Source organism: Pseudorasbora parva, chromosome 4 (assembly GCF_024679245.1).
Source record: "Pseudorasbora parva isolate DD20220531a chromosome 4, ASM2467924v1, whole genome shotgun sequence".
NCBI classification, from domain to species: Eukaryota; Metazoa; Chordata; class Actinopteri; order Cypriniformes; family Gobionidae; genus Pseudorasbora; species Pseudorasbora parva.
In genome coordinates this window covers 29,515,617-29,530,117 of record NC_090175.1, presented here as the reverse complement: position 1 = coordinate 29,530,117, position 14,501 = coordinate 29,515,617, and the positions used below count along the sequence as shown (strand labels likewise).

At 39.4% G+C, this 14,501-nt stretch overlaps 1 protein-coding gene across 1 annotated transcript in view; it reads right to left on the bottom strand.

The window, feature by feature from the left end:
* Window positions 1–6: 6 nt before the first annotated feature.
* Window positions 7–14,501, bottom strand: part of marchf4a (membrane-associated ring finger (C3HC4) 4a) — a 102,212-nt gene continuing 87,717 nt past the window's right edge. The window contains exon 4 of the mRNA XM_067441500.1: window positions 7–1,638. Coding sequence (XP_067297601.1) covers window positions 1,175–1,638 — 464 coding nt within the window. The 3' untranslated portion in view covers window positions 7–1,174. The remainder of the gene's footprint in view (window positions 1,639–14,501) is intronic.

The window sequence follows — 14,501 nt, the reverse complement described above, 5'->3', positions numbered from 1 at the left end:
TTTTTTCTCACATATTTAACAAATGTAAACAAAATAAGTCTAAGATTTGCCTCAAATTGAGCCACTCTTTTATAGTAGATTGATTGCTGCACGTGGTCTCCACTGTAACATGGTTTCCTGTTATGTGTACAAGACTGTCAAAATCAGAGAGGATTGATTTCCCTAAAAAACTGTAACTGCCTAAAAGTGTAAACACAATAGTTTGATCCTCAGATATCCCATTTGGTTTAAGAAATAGGGGCTTCATTTATAAAACGATGCTCAGAAACCGTCCTACATTTGATCTTGCAATCATTTCTCAAATGTGTGCATGTGTGATTCAGAGAAAGAACGCGCACACAAAACAAATTATAAATTGCAAATGATCTCGAAATTGTGTGAAGCAGAATGGTTTCAGATCTCCGCCTTGTAAACGCCGCTGAATTCATCTCATTAACATATAAAAGAGCACCAGTCAATGTCCAAATCCTTTGCTTGAGAATGGTGAGCGGCAAGAATTGCTTCGATTTCCAAATACCTGCAGTCCTCCATCTCACTGCCACGAGGAAAAGTGTGTACGTCTGCTTAGACCCTGACAAGGCTCTACGCACTGTTCCGTGTCAAAGACCGTTCTACTAAATATGAACGCTGGCGTGGATTTTATAAACGAGGCCCCGGATTTAGACTTGCTTATTCTCGCAAATGCCACATTGACATTTAATAATAGGATTTTATCTGAAAATACAACCTTTAGTAATCTGAAAATTAGTGCGATGCTGCATGTTTGACATACAACGCATTTGTTGTTCATTCTGAGCCATTTTCGTTCAGCAGAGTGGCTGTCAGTGTAGAAACTGGATTGCATTGTTAAGGTTGTGCTTCAGAATGGTCACAGCTCTGACCTTGAGCTGACAATAAATTCAACTGATGCGCACACATCAGAGACTCCACTTCACTGACCTTTCTCAGTGGCTCGCATCATTTCTAGTATGCAGCTTTATGCCCATAATCTTTCCTGTAGCCACTACGAGAGAAACTGCTTTCTTGTTTTATTCAATACTGTAAAAAATAGAAAAAACAAAACTGCTCAAACCCGGACAGCACAACACTGGGTCCTCGGGTAACGGTTTAATTCTCTTCAGTGAATCCTTTCTTTAAATACGTCGCATGCAGAGATTCAACCGTAAACTAGGCCTCACACTGTAGTGACTCTCATAACCAGTTCACGGTTGCTGTTGCTGGTCTGTCCGCGGGGCTCCTGGGGCCTCAGGTGGTGGCTGAGGAGATGAAGGATGTTGTAAGCACAGTGGTGGTCTGGCAGCGAGGGCTGCCCGTTGCTTGGCTCAGACGAGTCCTGCGGCTCTGTCGTGGGACCTGCTGCCAATGGGACGGTGTTTGTGGTGGGGCTTACGGTGCCCGCCGCGGCCGCTGCAGCCGCAGCCATGAGGGAGGACGTGGAGGTGGAGGCTTCGCCTTCCGTACCGGTCGGTCCCATGCGGTGCGTCAGCTGCAGAGAGAAGGTCCGGAATGTGGCACCGGTCTTCTGGTGCTCCTCATTGTCTTTGATCTTGTCGTAGTTTAAGACTTTCCACTGCTGATTAACAGCTTGCCAGCGGTTAAAGATGCGAAATACGGAGGGACCCTCGTGGACAATCAGCGCTGAAAGAGAAGAAAAGACTGATTTGTTAAGTGAGAGATAATGTGCAGTCAGAACAAACAGGTTTGGCTATGAAGAGATTCAAGTCATGTACACGACAACGATGTACTAAAAACAGACGACAAATGATCCCGTTCTTAAGTCTTAAGAGTTGCGAATATGACTTAAAGGGCTGTATTGTGCATGCCAGGCCAGTAGTAGGCGATGTCACTTAGTCAAGAAACTGTTCCAAATTCACATCTTTGTCATTTACATGGAGACGGTAAAGGTATCGTTTTCAAAACTTTGTTTTCAGGACCTCAAAACGCTGTTGTCGTGTAAATAAATGGCCAAAAGCATTATTATTTTTTTCAGCTGAAAGCAGTCGTGTTTACATACCCTAAATTTGCTGAAATAACTTTTAATGGGTACTAAAAATACAACTTTTAAAGGAAATGTATGTAAGTGTATGTGGCCAAAACTGGTACTGCAATCGCTATCCCCTCTCCACCCTGACTCGAGGTTGCCAGAAAGGCTGCAGGATCCAGCAGGAACGTTTGTAGCTGCAGCTGGGGAAACTAGAGCAGAGCTGGCAACCCAGATGCCGAAACACAACTGACTTCGTGATTGGAAGGCCAAAACACAACATGACAACATCAACATCAGTTGAGGGCTGCAGCAACCACTTTTAAATGACAAAATCCTGTCTGGACTACTGTTGTCAGTGATATAAGTATTTGAAATTAACATGATTTCTTAATGTCTAGTGACATATCAGGGCCATTTTATGATTCATTTAAAGACATTTCTTACATACAGTTCCTTTAAACGTCCCATGGCATGAAATGTTAATTTTATGAGGTTTTAAAAAAATTAAAGGGTTACTTCAGCGATTAGCATATGGCTTTGTATCAGTAGAAACCCTGGAGTATATTCAAATGATTGTGCTTTCCCCCCTCATATCCCCCTGAGACAAGAGATTTATGCATTTTATTTCTGGAAAAATTCCTCCTATGATGCAAAATTGACGATATTTGCATCATAGGAGGAATGTTTGGCCAAAGGCTAAAGACTACAGCCAGCAGAGGGAGCCATTTCCGCATGTTTTGAATCTGCGCATGGGGGATGGAGATCACACTCAGAGCTCAGCTACAGGCACTCATTTAAACTGAGATATGGTGATTAATGTAAGTCTTTTAACTTCTCAAATTAATTTCTATGAACGTTAAGCTTGCAAAGGCATGAACTGAAACGCGTCAGACTGAACTGGTGTTGTGAATGTATGTCGCGAGTGTAGTCGCGATTACCTCAGCTCTCATCATGAGAGCTCATTCAGCTCATTTATCTGACTCCTGCAGTTAGTGCTCAGTGCTGTGATACTCGCGCGGTGACTCACTCATTATATTGAACAGACACGTTCAGTTTTTAATTGTACTGTCTGTTCTCCAACTCAGTCACAGTAATCCAGTAGGTGGCTTTGGGAATGGCCTCACATGGCAGCGAAGCATTCTGGGAATTGTAGTCTTTCATCCCCATGAGACAAAAATATATTTTCTGTCTTTTCTCAGTCTAGAAGGCACCAAATTCAAAAATAATTTCACATTTCTACTACATTGATGACCCAGTTTAAATACAGATTCATCTACCCAGCGCTGAAGTACCCCTTTAAGTTAAGTTCCCCTAGCCTGAATATTGTTCCCAAGTGGCTAGAAATTTGGATCGGTTTAAACCGAGTTCTGTCTGCCTTTGAGAAAATGAGAGCTCAGATGAGCTGATCTTGAATTCCCTGTTATGATGTCACACCAGGAACGGTTACCTCCCTTTCCTCCGCCCAGAGAATTTGGCACGGTCATGTCAGCGCTATGTTTGTTTGTCCTCGAGAGATCATGGCTTGTGAACGAGTGAAGCATGGCAGTTGTTCAGTGTTTGGATGTACAGATGAAAACAGAAGTCTTTTTTCAGTTCCTTTATCTGAGCCTCAGAAGAACCAGTGGGTTATTTTTTTTTTCTCTGAAAATTTCGTGATCTTTGATTTCTGATGTGTCGCGCATTCAAGTTCACAGAGACTTTCTTTCTAAATGTTACTGTATTCATATTGATGTCGTGTTAGTTGTGGTCAAAGCATTTTGTGAGAAAAATAGCGTTGCAATAACGAGATGACTGCATTCACAAGATCAGCCTAAGTACTCAATGCTCAAAGGAGGAAGAATACCAGGTCGGCGTGAATGTGTTTATTCAGAACTCTCAGATATAAACAAAATAAACTTGCGCTCTCAACAACTCAGTAGAATACAACTTTATCTGCAATCTTTATCATCTCTTTGGTCCACAGTGCTCACAGTCCGCCTCTCTGGCTGGCAGCGTTTGCATGGAGAGGAGACCTTGCTAAATCACGCCCCCTCCGGTAATCTAAAACTCATTTCAAATACAAAGATGTCAGCCAATCACAACAGTGGGCATTTTCACTGAAGTCTCAACGCAGACACGCCCCTTGAAACAGACCATTCAAGACAGAGGGCTAATATCAGGAAAGAAAAATGATGGCATTTTATGATGTAAAAATCATACTAACAATATAAGTACACCTCAGGAAACATAAAATAAAATAAAAAATCCAAAGCCATTAGACCTTTAATTATAAATGTTATGTCAAATATTATGCAGTGCAACTTCTTAACATTGATAGTAATAAAAATAAAAATAAAAGTTTTTTGAACAGCATATCAGAATGATTTCTGAAGGATCATGTGAGGCTGAAAACTGGAGTAATGGCTGCAGAGGAATCTTAATATTACTGTTTTGAACTTCTTTTAAAAACGTTTTAAAAATTGTAATGACCCCAAATGTCTGAATGGTAGTGTATTACTTTGTGCAAAAAAAATAATCATCCTAGCAACAAGACAAACACAGCAACATTAAAGTGATATTAATACTTAATTATCCCTTTTGATATCTGATACGCAAGATGGCAGCAGTTGCATTTCTATGAAAACACAAGAGCATGAGTCCTTTTTGTGATACGAGACACATGGAAGTAGCACTGGTTTCATTTGACTGGATGAGCAGTGTGATTATGCAGTGTTACTGGTGACGATTGGTGAATATTACACTGTTGGATGGGATGTTTGACCAATCAGAATCAAGTATACCTTAGAGCTGTGTAATAACTGACTGCTAGATTCCACTCATACTAACATGAGCATCATGTAAACTAATAACTTCAACTCTATTTCGTAACACTGAACACTTTACTTTTACTCAATTCCATTTCCCAGGCAAAAAAATATACTTTTTACTTCTCACAAATCATTTAGACCGGCAAAGTGCATTTTTCAGCGGTCATCATGACATTTTGCTGGCCAATCGAATTAAACATTTAAGTACTTTTTTTAAAATTATGATGCACCACTTTTCTGTATTTAATCACTTTTGGCATTTTATAACCTCTTTAATTAAAGGTGTCACGAACTAGCTTTTTTTATATACTGTTGTCTGAGGTCAACTAATGACGTTTGTGTAGTTTTTACATTCAAAAACATCATAACTAATAAGTAATAGGCTATTTTCTACACTGCTTTTGAGGCTCTGTCCAAAACGCTGGGTTTTGATGGGCGTGCCGCACTGAAGACTTGGAAGTAAACGCCCACGGCTAGGATTGGATAAGATTTGCATATTTAATGAGCTTCTGCTCCTGTCATATCTAGCCTCTGTCAGTTCAGTTCACATGAGGGAAGGTTGTTTTGAAAGCGGCAACTGGAATGAAATAATACAAAAAAAAAATAGTTTGACTAAAAAAAAAATAGTCCAATCAATCGTGGGTGCGTGAGAAATAAATCATTGTGTTTGTTTGATAAAGACAAACACAATGATTTATTTCTCATCCACCTATGATTGATTGGACTATTATTTTTGTATTACATGGCCCGCACAATATCGTTTGATTCCACAATGAAATGAAGTGAACATGTCTGCCCCACGTGAGCTGGAACTTCATTAAAAATAAAGTTCAACCACACATTACTAATATTTGGATCCAAGGAAGCTTATGCAGCGTCTGTGTTCTTCCACAAACAGGAATAGCGCAATATCTTGCTATATTCTTCGGCATGTTTATTTTTGCTGTCTAGCGTGATCCGATGAGTCGGTGGGCGGGCCTACTGAATTAAACGTGCTTATTATTCTGTAGAGGTGGTGTTTCGTCAGTCGATGATGTCAACCTGCGAACACGATCGTTTTCTGGGCCTGGTGTCTATAAAAGCTTTTCTTTGACTAACAAGGACGTTTTCAGCTCTGAAGCTTATAATCAGGATAATCTTGTATTACCATGACCTTTTATATATCAAAAGCTCAAGGGAAAGTTGATTTCTCAATTCATCACCCCTTTAATATTTTATAATAAACTGAGACGTGGTAAACAGTGTATGTCTTGAGGCTACAAGGTTAATACAGACATTTTCCCTCCGCTTACAGAAAAAATTTACGTCAGAATTTTAATTGCAATAAATCTCAATAGCCACGTTTACATGCACACTTTTTTGTCATTCCGATTAAAATAATTCCGACTGAAAGATTCAGTGGACTGTGTTGACTTTCAATCGCAATCATCACAGAGCAGTTTGTCTGCCGCGTCAGAAATGTCAACGCTGTCCTCTCCAGCAGCTGAATGTGTTCGCGGATGCCATAGCAACTCTTAACGGCCACCAGGACTTATATGGTTTTATAAAAGCTATTTATTTGTTGTAAAGTGTAATAATCATCTCAGAAGAAAAAAAAATCTTCTGTCAGGCACAGTTGAAGTAAAAGTGCCTGCACAAACGCTGTCAAGATGAGAGGATGTAGCCGGGCTATGTCTGTATCATTATGCCAACATTATCTTCATAACTTCTTACGAAATAAAAAGTTTACCCTTCAGAAAAATTTACTTTCCTCTCAACATTATAACCTGAGTGTGAGTCAGGTCAGTGGTGAAGGTGTATGCTGTGTATCACGTCATAAGGACGCACACTGAAAAGTAATCGGGTCAGGTCGTTTACATGGTTACATTTTTTCATTTGATCGGTTCATGAAAAGGTTCATCCCACCCCTCTCAAACCGATTACAATTTCTTTCGGTTTGGGCATTTTTATTCCGATTGAGGTGTTTATATGGAGCAAATTCATTCGGATTGGACTTTTAAACCGATTACAGTGCTCCATGTAAACGCACCTAATGACTTCATGGATCAAGAGCATTTGCAATGCACAGTGAGAAACAGGTATTTAGGAAAGTGTTGATGTGCTGTCAATATGTTTTCTTTGTGTATTTTTTATACCTCTGGCTTGGTTTAACTCACACCATTGTATTTGTTTGTTCAGAGGGCCAGATAAAAAAAGAGTGGTGGTCTGCATTAATCTTTTATGTGACATTATACTTTTATGGGTTCCCCTCTGAATGTCTGCAAGACTGCACATATCGTTACACTTTTTTTTTTCAGACTGCTACCATCTCTCCAACCCCCCCCCCCCTCCCCACTTCGTTTTTCACTCTCTGTGCTCTGATGACACTAAACCTCTTTTTTTCCCCCAATCACACTGCAAATGTTAAATTAGAAAGGCTTGCATTTTGTGGAGTTGAAACCGATCTCTGTTCATTGTAAAAGGCTAGTGCCCTCCCTAGAGCCCTTGAGGTTCTCCTCTCACTCTAGATGCTCCAGAATCAATGAGACAGACCACTAACAGACGTTATCACTGTACACTGCAGACCACTAAAACAAGCAGCGTGTGAGAAGGTAATAATAACCCACGGGTTTCAATCGACTTTTCTACAACAGCCAAAGCCCAAGCCCTGCGGTTGAGAAAACCTGAAATGAAACAAGACTGTGCCAAATTTGTTTCACCTTTCATATCACGTCAGTCATATTTGTTCAGTTAAATGGGTGGAAAAGCGTGGTTTTTAATCTTGGTGTTGATGCTGTATTTGTTGCTGTTATTAGCTTTATTGGAACAGATAACTGGAGTTTCAGGAGACAGAGCAGAATTAATGTGTCCACAGCGGGATTTATATGCAGCAACTGTGTACGAGTCGAAATTAGGTTGTGGAGGAGTTTATTAGCGTTCCAGCATCATGAAGATGCTATTGCTGCTGCTGCAACCTGATTTTCCACATCCCCATATCTCTCTCTCTCTCTCTCTCTCTCTCTCTCTCTCTCTCTCCTGCACATCCTTCTCATTACAAGGAGAGAATGTGAGACGTGTATTGATTTAACACACACACACACACACACACACACACACACACACACACACACATTTTCCTTGCGCCAAGGGGATAGCTATAGGAAATTCTCGGGGCAAAGCTTGAATTTTTATCAGCAGTTTATTCTGCTGTAGTGTGGGATTTTTGGCTCTCAACCAGTCCAGTCCCACAGTGGATGGGAAGAGCGCTCGGCTGTGAAAAGCCACTTTGCCACCTGTCTCTTCTCTTAGCTTCACTCTCACTCTCAGTCTTGGTCTCCCTCTCCTTCCTATTTTGTTCCCATAGTGCTTACCCTGTTAGATAAATCTACATTGTGGCAGATTATATTAAACTAATGACTATAATGAGGCACAATATTATATCCTATTTCAATATTAAGAGTTAGAGCTCATCCCATCTGAGCAATCTTAAATATATACAACAATAATTCTTGTGTAATGGTGATAAATAATATGTTATAAAAATAGTAATGAAACAACTTTAGAAAAGCTTTGAAATGTTTCTTGCAAGAAAACCCCTATTCATACAGTATTTTGGGTAAAACATCAAACAAATGTACACTATATTTCCAAACATTTTATATGCACATGAACTTTGATGACATCCCATTCTTAATCCGTAGGGTTTAATATGGAGTTGGCCCACCCTTTGCAGCTTTAACAGCTTCAAATATTCTGGGAAGGCTTTCTACAAGGTTTAGAAGTGTGTTTATGGGAATTAATTTTTGAGCATTCTTGACACTGATGTTGGATGAGAGGGCCTGGTTCGCAGTCTCTGCTTTAATTCATCCCAAAAGAGTACTATTGGGTTGAGGTCAGGACTCTGTGCAGGCCAGTCAAGTTCCTCCCCACCAAACTCGCTCATCCATGCCTTTATGAACCTTGCATTGTGCACTGGTGTGCAGTCATGTTGGAACAGGAAGGGGCCATCCTCAAACTATTCCCACAAAGTTGGGAGCATGAAATTGTCTAAAATGTCTTGGTATGCTGAAGCATTCAGCGTTTCACTGGAACTAAGGGGCCAAGGTCAACCCCTTAAAAACAACACCACAGTATAATCCCCCTCCACCAAACTTTACACTTGGCACAATGCAATCAGGCAAGTATTGTTTTCCTGGCAACAGCCAAACCCAGAGTCTTCCATCGGATTTCCAGACAGAGAAGCGTGATTCATCACTCCAGAGAACACGTCTCCACTGCTCTAGAGTCCAGTGACGGCATGCTTTACACTATTGTACCCAACGCTTAGCATTGCACTAGGTTATGTAAAGGGGGTGTCACACCGGATGCGAAGCGCCGTACCGCGCTACGTCTTTAAAATATGAACACATTGTTTTCAATGAGTGTACACACACCAGCGGCGGCATTCGGCGCCTGTGCGCAGCGACCCAGGGGTTTTAAAATCCTGTCGCGCCACTGAGCACCATTTCAAAGTATTATATTAAATGTATATAATATTTCTCTCAAATCGTCAATGTACATACTGATTTCACCCTGTGCTACAAGCTACACCCATCGTGCAGCTCTTCTGTCAGAAGTCGATTCAAAATTGAGCGTCCGGTGTGAGATACCCGAGACGTGACGCTGAGCTGTGCGGCCGGTGTGCGGCCGGCCCCTTAAGGCTTGGATACAGCTGTTTGGCCATGGAAACCCATACAGCTGCCACACAAAGTTTAGAGTTCTGTAGCTACAGACTCTGCAAAAAGTTGATGACTACTTTGCGCCTCAGCGCGCTCTGATATTTTACGGGTTCTACCATTTTGGCCTACCGAGTTGCTGTCCCCAATTGCTTCCACTTTGTAATACCACTAACAGCTGACTGTGGAATATTTAGTAATGAGAACAGTTCATGAATGGACAGGTGGCAATCTATTACAGTACCACGCTTGAATTCACTGAGCACGGAGCTTCTGAGAGTGACTCATCCTTTCACAAATGTTTGTAGAAGCAGTCTGCATGCCTAGGTGTTTGATTTTATACACACGTGGCCATGGAAGTGATTGGAACACCTGAATTCAATGATTTGGAAGAAGTGCAAGAAGTAAAACAAAATAAATTTAATTAATTTTAATTAAAATAATAACTGTTTTCCACTCATGGAATAAACACAAAGAAAAATTATATTTAAATGTAAAAAAAAGCTAAAATGTTTGAAAAAAGGACTTTGCATTGCGACGTTTGCAGGGAAAGTTAAATGTTTTCATGCATGTTCCACACTGCTTTTGAGAAAAAATATGGAGAGGTCTGTGGAATGTATTTCACATATGGTGAAAAACAAGCAAACAGAGATTATAGTTTTAGTGTTTTATTGGTGGCCGAAAGCATCAACAGTTGATAAACACACATTTTGGATAAATGAATATCTATATATATAAATGTTGTGTGATACGTTTTTGTAAAAAACTCAGAGGACCTGATGCCCCTTCCTGTCAGGAGGGGAAATAATAAAAGGCTAAAGCTATTCTCAGTGATAGTGTTTCAATGAAACGATCGCCTTTAGGCATTATCTCCATTCTCTCCACCTAATCAGACAGAATGGACTCTTGTTCTGCCTCCCCCCCAGTCTGGCTGCTTAAAGAGACAGAGCGATACATCACGGTGAGAAACTCTTGAGGAGCTCTGCCATTGATCTACAGCATGCACACGCACAAACGGATGAGCCACTAAAACAATCTCGACATCACCATTGTTCAGCTCCATCCCATTCACCCTCTTTCTTTTTTCTTGCAGTAGCGATTACCCAAGATAGCGCTGCTTTGAGAAAACCTCATTATTCCCTCTGAGCCACTGGAGAGGTGAAACAGCCATTCCACTTCAGCTTCTGCAGCATTGTGATGCCCATTTACTAGGCGGCAGATATTTTATGTTGTAGCTGTCATTTGCGGATGTTAAGGAGAAGGCTGCACTTGTTGACACTCTTGCTTTAATTCCCGTATGACTTTATGTCCAATCTGCAATACATCATAGAGAGCTGTCTAAACCTCGTACATCAAACTGCCACTATAGCGCAGATACTCGGTTCAATACCTGTACGTTTATTCAAATGGCCACATTCACACAGCAGTAGAATACAATTGTCAGTGCTGAATACATTATCTGTAGTCAGAAGTGTAGAGACACTTGAGTGGTAGGTACTCACTAGGACATTAAGTCACTTTCAAACCAAGCATGTTAATGTGGTGAAATTTGCTGACCGACTGAACCCGATATGAAATCTGCAAGGGAAAACCTTTTGTCTTCATGTGAAAATCCTGAGCGCATTGATTCCTACTGAAATGGTTAGTTTTCCAAAAAAAGGTAAATTTGACCACACCTTTACTGTAACTATTTAAAAATGCGAGACATTGGAAAGTAAATAAAATAAATCTAATTCCAAAATGTGCAAGGTCTACAGACATGTTTTATAAAACTTTTTTTTTTTTTTTGCATGTCATACATGAGATGCTGCAAAAGACAAAAGACCAATTGCAATTGTCAAACATATCCGTCTAGTGCATGTTTGCCAAAAATAATGGTAAGCAGCACAGTGGAATGCAAAAACGTGTTCTGTGTTACCTTAGGGTACTTTCACGCTGCCTTTTCTTGTGGCCACCAGAATGATGAACACTGTTTTTCAAACTTGGGTGTGAACTGAATCCAGAAAGGCCAGGGAGAGGCAGTAGCAATAAGACTCTTGTTTGGACCAAGCAATTGAACTATGTGTGAAAGAAAGTGTGTTTTCAATCATATTTACAAACGCTTAAAGGGGTGGTAAAACACGATTTCACTTTTCTAACTTTAGCTAGTGTGCAATGTTGCTGTTTGAGCATAAACAACATCTGCAAAGTTACAACGTTTAAAGTTTAATACAAAGGGAGATATATATATATATATTTTTAAAATCAATTTTAAGGAAAATAGCAAACTATAGCAATATTTAAATAAATCCCTCCTCCGAGAATATTAAATAAGGTGGGTGAGGCCATTTTTTATTGCTGTGGAGAAGAGTTAGTAGGCTGAAGTGTTGTTGCCGTAATGCCAACGAAACGCTGTTATTTTCATCCGGATTGCAGGTCCACTTTGTTCAGCCTTTCTAGGGACGGGGGAGTTAGGGATCAATGGTTAAAATTTATTTTGAACTCGGCCCCTCATAATTATAACCCAAATCTCGCTCTCTGTGCAACACATTTTACGGAGGAAAGCTTCCACAGTCTTCAATGCGAGTTCAATGCACAGCAGCTTGTCCTGAAAGATGGAGCAGTTCCAACTTTAAAAAACAGAAGCTGTTTACAGGCCACAACCTGTAGCCTAAGTATGATATATTTTTCGTTGATGTGTTTTCCTGTAATAGTTTTTATTGTTAATTGTACGTTGTAGCAAGTTAGTAAACAAATGACAACGCTGTTTGGCTCTGCAGACCAGTTTGTTAAATGCTCATTCATACTTAATGTTTTCCAAAAAAACACATGTTACAAACTTTTTAAAAATCTCAACAGTGGACTAGAATTAGTGTCAATTATTCTTTAATTACAGCTTTTATGTGTTGTTTATCTACATGCTTGTTTATCTACAGGCATGCTAAACATGGTTCTGTTCATTTTGGGTTAATAGTTTTTGCGAAAGATATATGTCTATAATCGTTCTAAAAACACAAAAGGTACCATTCACGATCACCATAGTCTTTACAGACTACAGGTAAAGGTAGGGGTTTCTGAAAAATGTGCACTAGCTGATTAGCAAATCACAACACACTGGGCTAGCTAACCAATCTGAGCCCATTGTGTATTTTAAGGGACCCGCTTCATAGAACCTGGAAACCATCAAACCGTTTTTACAAGGAGAGACAGAGCAGTGTAGAATAAAGGAAAAAAATATGAAAAATAATGCCTTTTTTTAAACGAAGCATGAAAACATGTTACAGTGCGCCACAAACACAATCAAGCCTTCGAAAGAATGTTTCACCACCCCTTTAACTCTAAAATGATCTTGTTCATACAACAGTTGAGCTTACACAAGCAGTTTGAATGTTGTCTGTGTGAATGAACAGCAAAAGTTGAGTCTTTTTCTGTCCTTTGCTGTATATAAATAATAATAACTGTATCAGTGATGACAATATATATAAAATATGGTGACTTCCATAACGCTGGAAAGTCTCATTACAGTTAACATGACCTTATTTGATAAACGAGCCAAACGGAGGCAAAAAGTCATCCATTATCCAACAGTGGCATTGAATTGTTGAGTGCGGAGCAAAGCTCTGGGAGGGACCCAGACCACAAAACTGATAAAGGCTTTGATGGAAGACAGTGGTTGGAAGGGCTCATAACTCCATCTCTGCGAGTTATCTGAACCCCAGAAGAATACATGAAATACGTCAGCTGTGTGTGTAGTGTAGATTGGCTATAGCACTGTATGACATGACTACTAAACTAGTTTTCCAACGTGATTCTATTTACCCAGTACAGGTCAAACAAAATAGTAAATTAAGGTGTGAGTCCTGATAATAAGTGAGTTCGGCTATAGATTAAATTTAGCACTTTATGGGGCCATTCACACAGAATGTGTTTTTCCATTTGACTGCACCACTTTTCATTATTTTTCTATGTAAACATGAGTGAGACAGACGTGTTTGACCGTTGCACTCACAAATTGTGTCTTTGTAGTGTCCTGTGCATAACATGTTGTTCTCAAATGCTCAAGTTAATATAAGTTTAAAATTATAAATAAAACTGTATAAATATGAAGGAATTTTCTGTATTCGTTTTTTTTACAGGTGTTTTATCTGTATTTTGAATTACACATTGCATTAGTTTGTGTTTTAAGGGTCACCGGACATTTCTGTAAAATTACTGGATAATGTTCTGGCAAAAAATTATTAGTACATTTTCCATAAATTGTGTGTAAAACTGAAATTTATACTGCAGCTGTGTGAACCTTTCCCTAGTGGTATCTAAAATGTAAATGAAATACAAAATTGCAGAGAATAGGAGTTTTGAGTGAATAGAGAGACAGATAAGCAGATAAAGATCGTTTTTGGCTGCATATCTGAGAAAATGAAAAGAGCAGAAATTATCTGAAATAGCTTAGAAATATTTAAATTCTCAGGTCGCAATGCAAAGTTCAGATTTTTTCGCTATCTGTTGCAATGGTTACAGGCATTGCTCAATACTATTGCGAGTTAAGGTGCAGTCACATTTACCATTGTCCCGTAAAAATTAAAAATTAATTTTGTGTTAGGAATCTATGGAAGGCCGTTTCCGCCACTAAATAAAAAATAAAAATAAAAAGTAATTGCGACTTTTATTCTTAGAGTTCTTACCTTTTTCTCACAATTGCAAGTTGCAAAGTCACAATTTCTAATTTTTTCTCTCACAACTGTGAGTAATAAAGTCACAATTCTGATAAATTCGCAATTGTGTAATATAAAGTCCGAATTCTGTGACTTTTTTTCTCATTCAGAATTATGACTATTTCACACAATTGCAAGTTTATATCACAGAATTCTGACTTTATAACTCACAGTTGTGAGAGAAAAATTCTGAATTCTGAGATAAAGAGTTGCAATCTCTTTTTATTTTTTATTTAGTGGCAGAAACAGGCTTCCATAGGAATCTGTGGAATTTCATGTGAAGGTGAAAAAAAATTCTCATACAGATTTCGCATGAGGTTCAAGA